The 13,641-nt window shown below is 47.4% G+C and overlaps 1 protein-coding gene across 1 annotated transcript; it reads right to left on the bottom strand.

Annotated features, from left to right (window-relative positions):
- Positions 1-5,628: 5,628 nt before the first annotated feature.
- LOC102965761 (interferon lambda-1) lies at positions 5,629-7,236 on the bottom strand. The gene is made up of 5 exons (XM_007096892.3): positions 7,066-7,236; positions 6,797-6,868; positions 6,097-6,240; positions 5,908-5,991; positions 5,629-5,814 (listed from the first exon to the last, which is right to left on the bottom strand). Exons 1-5 carry the CDS (start codon positions 7,234-7,236, stop codon positions 5,716-5,718), a joined length of 570 nt encoding a protein of 189 aa, XP_007096954.1. The 3' UTR covers positions 5,629-5,715.
- Positions 7,237-13,641: the final 6,405 nt, after the last annotated feature.

Raw genomic sequence — 13,641 nt, forward strand, 5'->3', positions numbered from 1 at the left:
GTACTATGTCTGGGCTGGAGTGAGTGGGAGAGTGGGAGGGGAGGAGGCGGGAGAGGTGAGCAGGAGGAGATTCTGAAGAGCCTTGTGGACTGGGGTCAAGAGTCAAGATTTTATTCTCAGAGCTACGGGAAGCCAATGGAGGGATTTCTGTAGAGGCAGTATATGGTCTGATTTTTGTGGAGACCCCAGCTTTGGGGTGGGGTGTGCGTGCCTTAGAAACCGAATCAGCAACTGCCATCTCAGAGTTTGGCATCTACCCGTTGACACATTTGGGGCCAACATGATCCCCGGTTCGGCCCTTTGGATGACACTCCATCCACCTTCCTTCACCTGTAACCTCTTCATTTTAGTAGAGATGTATTTATCAATGTCAATGCCATGCTTGGTTTTCAAAATTGAGAGCTTTAAGGGGCACCTGGGTGTCTCGGTCAGTTATACGTCCGACTCTTGGTTTCGGCTCAAGTCGTGATCTCACAGTTCGTGAGTTTGAGCCCTACCTTGGGCTCTGTGCTGACAGCTCGAAGCCTGCTTGGGATTTCTCTCTCCTTCTATTGCTGCCCCCTCCCTGGATCTCTCTCTCTTTCTCTCAAAAAATAGATAAATAAACATAAAAAGGTCGAGAGCTTTAAACCCAAGGAACAGGTACACTAGGCGAGAGAGGGCATAGTATCATCCAAGGGAAATGATTATCCCTTCTGTGCCTGGCCCTGTGCTGGGCACTGGAGACCCAGCAGCAACTAAGACAGACCCAGTCTCTGCCCTCCTGGGGCTCAGGGCAACTGCAGTCATATTGCTGTAAGAAGCACAGGAGACTGTGGGAGCCCAGCGGAGCTGACCCTGACCAGAGGTTCAAGGACATGTGTATTAGTCTGAGTCTTTGGGTAGCAAGTGACAGGAGCTCAGCTTCCCTGGACTAGACATAAAAAGTGGGCATTGTTGGCTTATATATGTGGGAAGCAGATGATGAAGGGTAGAGCTACAAAGAACTTGGCCTTAGAGACTGGAACCCAGGTTCAATTCCACCCAGATGCTTTTCTCACTCATTTCTCCTCTCTGCTTCTCCCAGCTCAGATTCATCCTCTTCAACCACATGTGGTGGGGGCAATGGCCATTTATTTACAGACACAGACTGGATGCTTAAAATGGCAAAAATCTCCTCCAATCCTAAATGAAAAAAAAAAAAACCAATCAGGGAAGGGCTCTGATTGGTCTGACCAGAGTCACGTACCACCCCAGCACTGACTGTAGCATCCAAGGGACTATAATTTTTAAAGTTTATTTATTTATTTTGAGAGAGACAGAGAGAGAGAGAGAACAAGCAGGGGAGGACCAGAGAGAGAGAGAGAAAGACAGAATCCCAAGCAAGTGCTGCATTAACAGCATGGAGCCCAATGAGGGGCTTGAACTCACCAACAGTGAGATCATGGCCTGAGCTGAAACCAGGATTCAGATGCTTAACCGACTGAGCCACCCAGACACCCCAGAAATGTAATGTTTTGGCTGGCCAGGCGGGGGTTGTGGGTCTGGGTTGTGTGACCTGGGGGTTACCAAAATAATAATTAGGTTGAACCATATGGAATCGCCAGTTTTGTAGGTTAGAAATGGCAGAGCATTGGCAATTTCACATGGTTGAACCTAAATAGTCACCAGAAAAATAGGATGGGGACGTTTTTACACAGATAAAAGCAATAGGATGCCCAGTGCACCACGCAGAAGGGTGTTTGAAGGAGAAGGTGATATTAGGTGAAACGTAAGGGATGAATGGGAACTGGCCAGGTGAAGACTTTGTGATGGCAGGAAAGTAATAGCATGTCCCAGGCGCAGGGAACAGCTGATTCAGAGGCCCTCATGATGGTGGGGAGGGGATGAAGGGAAGGCTTGCCACTGTGCTTTGGAGATGATTGAGCAAACCTGAGTCCTGTGTCCAGGCAAATGAAGGAATCGGAAGACGGGGCCATTCCCCAAAGGAAAACCGAGGAGTTTTACCAGGAGAAATGGATGCTGAACAGGGCAAAACCAAAATACGTCCAGGTCAAAAATTTTTGTTGGGCCTTGGCATTTCCGAGAAGGGATTTGCAACCTTATTTCCATTGCAGCACTGAGGAGGGTCATATGTCAGAATTTAGGTATCTCCTATACGATCCAAATGTCTATGTAAGCTTTAGGGCCAACATGGGGCTTGAACTCATGACCTCGAGATTAAGAGTCGCGTGCTCTACCAACTGAGCCAGCCAGTCACCCCATGGTATTAAATATTAATTGATTACCTTCTCTAGGTTCTATGGTGGGCATACAGAGATGGATTTGTGAGGGTATATTTGGCTGCGGAAGACAGAAAACCCAATTAATACGACTGAAGACATTTGGTGATCTCCTTTAATAAGAAGTCTCGAGTTAGGAGGTTTGGGGATTTGATGCAATGGCTCCGTGATATCACCAAGGACCCAATTTCCTACTCTTCCATTCTACCTTCCTTAGAAGAATAGCTTCATATGCTAGGTTTGTTGCCTCTTGGTCACAAAATAGCCACCACAGCTCCAGACATCACGTCCTCATACTAGTGAATTAAGCAGGAAGGAAGGGAACAAATGGAAGAGTTTTCTTTGTTTCAGGGAAGAAAAAAAAATCTAAAATAACAAAAGTAAAAGCAATAAACACTTATATGGGGCTTAACCTGTGCCAAGAACTGTTTTAAATTCTTCACATAAATTAAATAATTTAAGAAGCCCTTCAGTCGGAGGGCCATTCCAAACTGCAAGGGAGTCCTGGGAAGTAGGTGTCAGGCAAGGGGAAAGAAATTCATGCCATGGGCTGGGCAACTTGCTGCCCCCTCCCAAACTGGAGCACTGTCACTCATACACTGTATAATGCAGTAGAAGTGGCTAAGGGGTTGTGTATAATTTCTGGTAGATGGCTGTACTCAAGCCCTTTGTCTCCTGAGAAAACCCTTGAGCACGGAAAGAAGTAAGAGTTAGAAATTATGGGGATAATTCTGAAACCCCTGTAATGTGATAAAAACTCAACCAGTCGGAAACCTCAGTGAGTTACGCTTGGTAAGAAATTTCTTGTAACACACCTCACAATGATTGTGATGGGCCGGTGGCCGTCGCACTGTTCCAACGATCTGTTGCTTCACAAAAAACCAAACTTAGTGGCACAAAACAAAAACTATTTTGTTATGCTCCCAGATTGGGTGGGTCAGGGGCTTGATCGTGGGACAGTGGGGATCAGGGATGGCTTGTCTCTGCCCCAGCTGGGAGCTGAAATCATCTGGACGCTTCTCCACTCGCACATCTGGTTCCTGAGCTGGGATGACTTCAAAGCTGAGCTCAGCTGGGACTGTCAACCAGAGTATGTACATGTGGCCTCTTCATGTGGTTGGGGCTTCTTGCGTCGTGGCAGTTGGGTTCCAATGGGTTCCAAAGGGGGAGAGTCTGAGAACTCATGATCCAAGAGTGCTAAGTGGACTCGGTGTTGGAAGTCACTCGTCTTGACTTCCACTGTACTTTATGTTGAAGAAGTCACAAGTCCAAGTTCAACGAGGGGGGAGCATTGACTCCACCTCTTGAAGGGAGGAACGTCAAAGAATTTGTGGCCACTTTTTAAAAGTCACAGCACATACCATGCACAAATTGGAGATGCCAGTGAACTAGTTAATATCTGGCATTATTGGAATCAAAATGCATGTTGGCCACACATTGGAGCAGATCCTGGAACCGCCCCCTCATCCCTTCTGCAGCAGGTACTAATTCTTTTTTTTTTTTTTAAGTTTTTAAATTTATTTTGAGAGAGAGAGAGAGAGCACATGCATGAATGCCCAAGTGGGGGAGGGGAAGAGAGACAGAGAGAGGGAGAGAGAGAAAAATCTCTCAAGCAGGCTCTGTACTATCAGCTCGAAGCCTGATGGGGGGCTTGAACTCACGAACCTTGAGATCATGACCCGAGCCAAAGTCGGACGCTTAACCGACTGAGCCACCCAGGTGCCCCTAGTTCTTTTGGTTCTGAATTGTGGAGAGGTCTAGGGATTCCAGGGGCCAGCCTGGGATGGAATGGATGGGGCTGGTTTGTTTAGGGGGATCTCGGGGAAATAGCTACTTGTCAACTAGTTTGAAAGTGTTTTCAATATTTTCCACAACAGAAGCAGTGCTACCACTGGGGACCCACTGAGTATTAGTCCTGCAAGAGATTCACGACTTGGAACCTCCATGTGCCATTATAGGCTGCTACCTGGTTCCATCTCCTACCTTCTTCCTGCTGGTCGAGCTCTAAGTTTGTTCTGGTATCCCCTCTCCATGGGGCATGTTTTCAGGGAAAGGCCTTCTTTCTAGTATCAGGGGTGAATCTTGATTAGTCTAACACCATCTTTTTTTTTTTTTAAGTTTATTTATTTTGTTTTAGTAATCTCTACACCCAATGTGGGGCTCGAATTCATGACCCTGAGATCAAGAGTCACATGCTCTTCTGACTGAGTCAGCCAGACCCCCACCCCCCAACCCAATGCTATCTTTGTAATTGTATCTTTCTTGCCACCGATTGCTGTAGGCTTGGGCACGTGACTGAATTCTAGCCAAGGAGACAAGCATGCACATCCAACAGGGAGTTTCTCTGGAAGGCTTTCCTTGCTTTTAAAAACTGTGGGAGAAGAGTGAAGGCCCCAGACATTGTGGAGCAGAGGCAAGCTGTCCACACCGGGCCGTGTCCAAATTCGTGACCCACAGAATCTGTGAGCAGGATAAAATGGTTGTTGTTTTACTCCATTAAGCTTGAGGCGGTTGGTTAGGAGTTGGAGGATATTGTTTGTGTGTGACAGCTGGGGCTGTGGCTGCCGTCTTGAGACCATGAGGTAGCCAGAGTAAGAATCGGCCAACAGAGGCACCTGGATGGCTCAGTCGGTTAAGCGTCCGACTTTGGCTCATGTCATGCTCTCACGGTTCATGAGTTTGAGCTCCACATCGGGTTCTGGGCTGATAGTGCAGAGCCTGCTTGGGATTCTCTCTCTCCCTCTCTCTGCCCCGCGCACACGCGCACATTCTCTCTCTCAAAATAAATAAATAAACTTTAAAAAAAGAAACGGAAAGAATTTGGTTCCCCAATAACATTATTGAATATTAAGTAATCAACCAGTCCTAGAACTGCCCTGCCAGCTGACTTTTTGTTATGTATGATAATAAACTCATTTTTGCTTTCCCCATTTGAGTTAGCTTTCTGATACTTATTATAGGATAAAGCATCTTGATTGAGCTGGACCTCCAACTGTCCTCAGTACCCATGGACGAGAGGGATGCCCAGTTCACACAGACAGGGATAGACAGAGAGACATATAAACATGCGCTTAAATGCACCCCTGCACGCGTGGGCATGAACCGTTGTACATCTTCAGTCAGACTCAGGTTCAGGCAGATACTCGCTTAGATCCACACACGCACACAGTCGCGGAAGTCACGCATTTCACCTGCACCACACAGACGTCCACATGCAGCCACAGACTCAGTCACACGCGCGCTCAAGGATCCACTCTCACAGAACGGTCCCACTGTTTGCTTTATTTGTGCGTATTGTATAAAAGTAGAAAACCAAGCATTGCTCTTGGATCTAGGTCAACTCCACGGCTCCATAAATAAGGGGTGAGAGGAAATAACTTAAGGCAGGGTTGGGGCTTCTTCGTGCATAAATAAGGTCTGGGGTCCCACATGAGCTGGGGGTGGGTCTGTGTCCTCAGACACACAGGTCTCCACTGGCGACACATTCCAGGTCCTTTTTGAGGAGGCGGAAGAGGTTGAACAGGACAGAGGCCTCGAGGCAGCCTTGAGACTCCTGCGAGAGGAGAACATGGTTGCCCTTGCTGGGGTGTCCAACCTCCTCCCTTACACAGGGCCCGGGCATCCGTCCCCGTCTCGGGTCACTCACCTTCCTCGAGGCCTCTTGGAGCCGGTGCAGCCAGTGGTGGAGGCGGCCTTGGGGCTGGGGGCCTGCTGTGGGCTGAGCCGAGACCTGGGGGCAGAGGAGGGTGGCACGTGAGGCAGGGCCCGCGGCAGAGAGGAGAGGTCCCATAAGCGGAGAACCCACATACACGGCTTCGGTACCCCGAGCACTCACACAGGCCTGGAGCTCGGAGTGCATGTGGCGCAGTGTGTGAAGGGGCTGGTCCAGGATGTCCCCCTGGGACGCGTCAGCCATGGTGCCCAGGACCTTCAACGTCAGGGCCAGCTCAGCCTCCAAGGCCACGGGGCGCTCCCACACCTGCGGAGAGGTGAGAAAGAATAAGCTAGGAAGCGTAGGCAAGAGGGCCTAGTTAAGTGGGGACAGGTCTGGGAGTGCAGAGAGGGAAGGCAGGTGGTTTGTGACTCAGGTTGGGGATCAGGGACGGGCCAGGTGAGAGGGAGGCAGGAGAAGGATGCAGATGAAGAGAGGACACGGGTGAAGGCAGAAACATAAGGGAAGATACTGGTGAAAAAGTGAAATGGGACAAGTGAAAGGTAACCTCATGGGGGTCACAGAAGCTTGAGGAGATAGGAGTGAAAAGAAGAGAGAAATGAGAAGAAATTGGGTAAGAGTGAAAGTGATGGGGACGGGTGAAGGAGATAGGGACGTGGGGACAGGCAGAGAGGTGATAGAAAGAGACCCAAGGGAGGGACGGGGTCAAGGGAGCAGTTGAAGCAGAAGGGGGGGGGCACAGGACAGGTGAGGAGAGACCAGAGACAGGGAAGGACAGGTGAGATAAAGGAGGTGAGGGGCCCCTTGAGGAGTCAGGGAGAGGGGCCAGGTGCCCGTAAGGGTGGCCTCACTTTCAACTCACCTGTAGCTGTCTCAGGTCCCGGTTTCTAGGGAAGGGGCGGGTGGTGCAACTCCAGCTTTTCAGCGAATTTTCCTGGAGAATAAGAGCAGAGATCAGCCTCCAGTAGGAGGGCTGGCGGCTAGCCCGAAGCAGCAAGGATGAAGGCTGGCCCCGCAGGAAGGCTGCAGTTTAATCCATAGCGGAAAGGACAGTGGTTAACCGTGGCTGGAAAGTGAGAGGCTAGCCCATAGCGGGAGGCTGGAGGTTAGCCCACAACAATGAGGACTCACCAAGGCATCCCTGGCCTTCTTGAAGGCCTCCAGCTCCCTTGGTGACAGAGATTTGAACCTGCCAAAGTCACAGTCCGTCCAGGCTGTGGTGGGCTTGGAAGTGGGGACGGGGCCTGCGCTGGCCAAGCTCAGCCCTGCCGCCACCAGCACCAGGACCCATGCCGCGGCCATGGCCAAATTGTGACTGCTTCCCTGACTGCATGGCTCTGCTTTTGAGCCAGGCTAAGTGAGCAATCATGCTGATGTGTGTAAAGTGAAAAGGCAAATGGAAATTGCGATTCGCAATGGCTTAAAAGGGATGAGTGGGTGGGGCCGGTGTGGGGCCAGGTGAGCTCACAGGTGTGGGTGGGGCCAGGTGAGCGCCCAGAGTTAAGCTAAGATGGAAACAGAAACTGAAATTCAATATCAAGAGGAACCTAAGGAGTTCCCGAGCCTAGTAGAGGAATTCCTGGAGCTTTGAGAATGCCCCCGATTGAGGCCCAGGCAGGTAGAGGGACAGGAAGCCGGCACAGCAGGGCAGGGGCTTGGGCAGGGTGTGTGCAGGGAGACTGCTGGAGCGGTAGGGAGGGAGCTTTGCCCATTCAAGCTTGTTCTGGGAACTCACTGTATGCTCTGAGCATTCCTATGAGTCGTTACACTTATGATCATCCCCATTTTACTGGTGAGGAAACTGAGGCACAGCTGGGGTTTGAACAGCGCCTCATGAGCTCACCCTCTATTCTACATACAACCAAAGAAGATGGGAATCTTTGGGACTCACAGCCAGCCAGCTCTCCTTTCTCTCCCTCTAGGTAGCATGAAAGGGTAGGGAGCTCCTCTTTTACTAAGGGCAAGAGAACTTGCTGGGGACTGGAGGGGCTGCCTGGGGAGAAGGCTGTCTGGGGAGAAGGCAGCGAGGAAGGCTTCCAGAAGGCAGGCAGAGTCTGGTTGCTTTGTTATCCTCATCCCCCTGCGGTAATAATAATTGTGTAGCAGGTAGGGAATTGCTTTGATGTGCAGATACTTCATATTTTTCATTCCTTTGTTTTTTTTTTTTTTCTCTTGGCCCTTAGGTGCAGAAAGTTATTAATCATACTCCTCAGATCATAACACAGAATCACAATTGGCCCATGAAAGACTCTCTAAGGTTTTACCCCCCTTCCCCTACTCTATCCCCACTCCCACCTCACCCGCTCCCAGGTACCTACTTTAATGCACTTGATATATGGCTGCAAAGATGTATCTTTATAATTTGTGATTTTGTGTGTGTATCTGTATTTCCAATTTGCATAAATGGGATGGTGCTATAAATTTCATTCTATTTCTCTCCCCCCCCCACTTTTTTTTTTAAAACATAACTGTTTCTGAAATCTCTCCATATAGAGGTATACACCAAGTTCTCCGTCTCTAACTGCCACGTTGTATTCCGTGACTTGCCCACGACAATTTTACTTATCTGCTCCCCTAGGGGTGGACACTTAGGTTGTCTCTAGCTCCCTATCACTATAAGGCTCATACAGATCCTCTCTGTGGGAGGTTTTCTAGGCTATCCCATAACATCCCAGCTGGTGCGCCCCACCATATCCCTTCAGTTAATTTTTTCACTCACTCGGAGACCTGGTGGGCAGTTCTCGAACACCTTGACAGCTTCCCACCTCATATGACTGTGCCTTTCTTCCCCATCTGAGGACTTTCTCCTGTCTGCATGCAGAATACACCTGGAAGGGCCAGGATTAATTTCCAGGGCAATCTTCCGCCAGCGAGGGTTGGGAGGCAGTGAGTAAATACTTTTGCTTCCCTTTTCCTCAGTGGGTCGATTCTGAGGTGCGTTCTGCGTGACTCTTCATGTCCTTGGAGGGTCCCCGGTGAGGAAGGAGCTTGAGTTGCCCACAGCAGTCACCCTTTCAGAGCTGGCACTAGGGCTGGGGAAGCAAGGCAGCTGGGGTACAAACTTAGGGAGGGACTCACTCTCAGATTCAGGCAAGTGCCCTGGGTGCCTTACTTGCCTCACTGTAGTCCAGATTCTTCGTCACTTTGGCTTTTTTTCTCCCCCAGCCCCAATTTCCCCACTCACTTGTGTTTTCTGGGGATACCTCCCAACTAAGTCACCTGTCTCTTTGGCTCAAGCCATGCTTTTGGGAGACTCCAGATTAAGACATATATTCAGGAGTAGGATTTCTGGGGCACAGGGTATACCTGAACTTATAATGTCTAGTCAACACTGTTCGATAGAACTTTCTTCAAGGGAGGAAGTGTTCCATGGCTGTGCTGTCCAATGCAGTATCCGCTAGCCACATGCAGCTATTGAGTGCTTAAAATCTGGCCAGGGCAGGGGCTCCTGGATGGCTCAGTTGGTTGAATTTCCAACTCTTGATTTTGGCTTGGGTCGTGATCCCAGTGTTGAGTTCTAGCCCTGTGTTGGGCTTCATGCTGAGCATGAAGCCTGCTTGAGATTCTCTGTCTCTCTTCCTGTGCCCCTCTTGCGCTGCTTGTGCTCTCTCTCTCTCTCTCTCTCTGTCAAAAAAAAAAAAAATTGGCTAGTGCAATGGAGGAACTGAATTTTCCAGGCCTTTTCATTTTTCTTGAAATTAAATTTAATTGATGTATGTGACTGGTGGCTACCGTAACAGGCAACGCGGTCCTAAATACTCGTCTATTTCTTTCTCAAATAGTTGCATCAGCTTCCCTCCCTCAAGAAGTACCCCAGACTTCCAGAATCCTGGCAGTAGTGTGACCTTCGCAACACCTGGATCTGATCTAGAGAATGTGATTGTGGACCTTGACTATGAGCCTGATGCAAAATAGATGAGAGATTTGAGGTTGTAGAAAAAGTGGATTTTGCATGTGGAAGGAATGTAAATACCTTGCGGCCAGAAGGAAGACCGTAGTAGTTTTTTATTTTATTTTATTTTATTAAAAAAATGTTTTTAATGTTTTACTTATTTGCTTTAGAGAGAGACAAACAGAGTGCAAGTTGGGAGTGGGCAGAGAGAGAGAGGGAGACACAGAATCTGAAGCAGGCTCCAGGCTCTGAGCTGTCAGCACAGAGCCTCCCGTGGGGTTCGAACCCATGAACTGTGAGATCATGACCTGGCTGAAGTTGGACGCTTAACCGACTGAGCCACCAGGTGCCCCAAGACTGTAGTAGTTTTAAAACACATATTTAAAGCCTTGGAAGGGATTCAGTTTCTTTCCCTTCAATCTGGGTTGGCCTTAGTAGCTTGTGTATAACCATAGGTGCTGCATGGCTTCTGAGGCTAAGTCAGAAAAGGACAGGAGGCTTCTACTTGGTTCTCCTGAGACTCTCACTCAGGAGGAAGGCTAGCTGCCATGTGAGAAGGATGACCACCTTGTGACCACACTCATTAGACACCAGCTGCCGGTCATGCGAATGGGCCATCTCAGACATCTAGCCCAGTTCTCAGTTCTCTAAAACTATGGTTAGAAAGTCATATGCTTAACTGACTGAGCCAGCCAGGTGCCCCTGGAAGTAACACTTTTTAAAAAGGAATTATAGGGGCACCTGGCTGGCTCAGTCAGAGCATGAGACTCTTGATCTTGGGGTCATGAGTTCAAGCCTCATGTTGGGTATAGAGATTACTTAAAAATAAAATCTTAAAAAAAAAGGGAATTGTAGTTTCATAATACCCTAAACGTCCAGGGTACAAGAGAAAATAACTCATTATACTCAATATTTCAAGAATCAAGAAAATCTTTTTTTTTTTAACGTTTATTTATTTTTCAGACAGAGAGAGACACAGCATGAACGGGAGAGGGGCAGAGAGAGAGGGAAACACAGAATCGGAAGCAGGCTCCAGGCTCTGAGCCATCAGCCCAGAGCCCGACGCGGGGCTCAAACCCGCGGACCGCGAGATCGCGACCTGAGCCGAAGTCGGACGCTCAACCGACTGAGCCATCCAGGCGCCCCAAGAATCAAGAAAATCTTAAAGAGAATGGGAAAAGCAAATAAATAGATACCAACACCAAGATGACACAGATATTGTAATTATCTAACAAGAATTTTAAAATAACTTGTAAAAATGCTTTAAGGAGCACTCATGAACCCTCTTGAAACAAATTAAGATATAGAATCTTGGGGAATCTGGGTGGCTTAGTTGGTTGAGCATCTGACTTTTTTTTTTTTCAACGTTTTTTATTTATTTTTGGGACAGAGAGAGACAGAGCATGAACGGGGGAGGGGCAGAGAGAGAGGGAGACACAGAATCGGAAACAGGCTCCAGGCTCCGAGCCATCAGCCCAGAGCCTGACGCGGGGCTCGAACTCACGGACCGCGAGATCGTGACCTGGCTGAAGTCGGACGCTTAACCGACTGCGCCACCCAGGCGCCCCGAGCATCTGACTTTTGATTTTGGCTCAGGTCATGATCTCATGGTTAGTGAGATTGAGCCCCATGTTAGGCTCTGTGCTGATAGCAAGGAGCCTGCTTGGGATTCTCTCTCTCTCTCTTTCTCTCTCTCTCTCTCTCCCTCTCTTTCTCTCTCCCTCTCTTTCTGCCCCTCCCCCACTCACACTTGCTCACTTGCTCTCTCTCTCAAAATAAATAAATATTTAAAAAAATATAGAGTCTCAGCAAAGAAATAGAGGACATAAAGAACCAGACAGAAAATTAAGAACTGAAAATACAGTAACTGAAATAAAACTCAGTGGAAGAAACTCATTCTTCTCCATGGAAGATGGAGATGAGAGAGGAAAGAGTCAGTGATCTTGATAATAGACCAATAGAAATTATCCTCTCTGAACAACAGAGAGTAAATAGATTGAATTCTACACAAAATAAAAGTAGATTTTTTTTCTTAATTAAAAGGTACCTGTTGAGACAAAAGGAGCTTCAGGGACTTTTGGGACAATAACAAAACATCTAACATTCATATCATTGATGTTCCAGAAGAAAAGCAGAAAGAAACTTTGGGTCTGAAAAAAATTTTTGAAGAAATAATGGCTGAAATATCACATATTTGGTAAACGACATAAACCTATAGATTCAAGAAGCTGAGTAAACCCCAAATGTGATAAATGCAAAGAAAGCCATATCCAGGCACATCATAATCAAACTTTGGAAAACTAAGGACAAAGAATCTTGAAAGTAAACAGCCTTCCGCCTCAGGAGCCACTGAGGAGCAGCTGCCACGGCTCTGTGATACGTTATGACTGGAGGCCTCAACAAGGGACATAAGCTGATTAAGACCGTAAGCAAGCTGAGGCACAGCCACCGCTGCAGGCATCCCACCAAGCACACCAAGTTTGTGACATGATCCGACATGATCCAACATAACCTGACATGATCCGACAGTTGTGTGGCTTCACGCCATAGGAGCCACAAGCCATGGAGTTACTCATGGTCTCTAAAGACAAGCACGTCCTCAAGTTCATCAAGAAAAGGATGGAGGCACACATCCATGGGGACAGAGAGAGAGAGGAGTTGAGCAATATTTTGGTAGTCATGAGGAAAGAGGCAGTCAAAAAGGACTGAACCCCTCCCCTCTGTATATAATAAAGCCTTTTTGGAACCTGGGGAAGAAAGAAAGAAAGAAAGAAAGAAAGAAAGAAAGAAAGAAAGAAAGAAAGAAAGAAGTAGGAAGGAAGGGAAAGAAGGAAAGAAAGAAAGAAAGAAAGAGAGAAAGAAAGAAGAAAAAAAGAAAGGAAAAGAAAAACCAAAGAGAAATGACGCATTACATTTTATGGGGCAACAATAATTTGACTGACAGCATATTTCTCTTCAGAATCCACGGAGGTCAGGAGAAAGTGGTACATTTTTCAAATGCTGTAGGAAAAGAACAACCATCCCAGACTTCTTTATCCAGTGAAAATGTTTTTTTTGGGGCGCCTGGGTGGCGCAGTCGGTTAAGCGTCCGACTTCAGCCAGGTCACGATCTCGCGGTCCGTGAGTTCGAGCCCCGCGTCAGGCTCTGGGCTGATGGCTCGGAGCCTGGAGCCTGTTTCCGATTCTGTGTCTCCCTCTCTCTCTGCCCCTCCCCTGTTCATGCTCTGTCTCTCTCTGTCCCAAAAATAAATAAAAAAATTTAAAAAAAATCTTTTTTTTAGTTTATTTATTTATTTTGAGAGAGAGACAAAGATAGCACAAGTGGGGGAGGGGCAGAGAGAGAGAATCTTAAGCAGAGCCCTACGTGGGGCTCAGACTCACAAAACTATGAGATCATGACCTGAGCTGAAACGAAGAGTTGGATGCTTAACCAACTGAGCCACCTAGGTGCCTCGAAAATATTCTTTTGGGAAGAAGCTGAAATAAAGGCATTTTTAAGTGAAGAAAATTAAGAAAACTTGTTACCAGCAGACCTGTGTTAAAAGAATTACTGAAATTCTTTAAACAAAAAGCAAAGGAAAACCAAAGTAACTTAGAACATGAGGAATTAAGAAATGAGTATAGAATGAGTAAATATGTAGGTAAATATGATAGACTATCCTCTTCAGAAGTTTAAAAATAATGTTAGGTGTTTGAAAGCAAAGTACACTTTACTTTGTCTGACATTATTCTCAATGTATTTTATTTTTTTATTTAAAAAAAATTTTTTTTTAACGTTTATTTATTTTTGAGACAGAGAGAGACAGAGCATGAAT

Source organism: Panthera tigris, chromosome E2 (genome assembly GCF_018350195.1).
Source record: "Panthera tigris isolate Pti1 chromosome E2, P.tigris_Pti1_mat1.1, whole genome shotgun sequence".
Lineage (NCBI taxonomy): Eukaryota > Metazoa > Chordata > Mammalia > Carnivora > Felidae > Panthera > Panthera tigris.

Coding starts and splice junctions, on each gene's coding strand:
- LOC102965761 (XM_007096892.3), bottom strand. CDS start 7,236: ATGGCCGCGGCATGGGTCCTGGTGCTGGTGGCGGCAGGGCTGAGCTTG. Junction 6,241..6,796: donor GGGACCTGAGACAGCTACAG/GTGAGTTGAAAG, acceptor ACCTCTCCGCAG/GTGTGGGAGCGCCCCGTGGC. Junction 5,992..6,096: donor ACTCCGAGCTCCAGGCCTGT/GTGAGTGCTCGG, acceptor CTCTGCCCCCAG/GTCTCGGCTCAGCCCACAGC.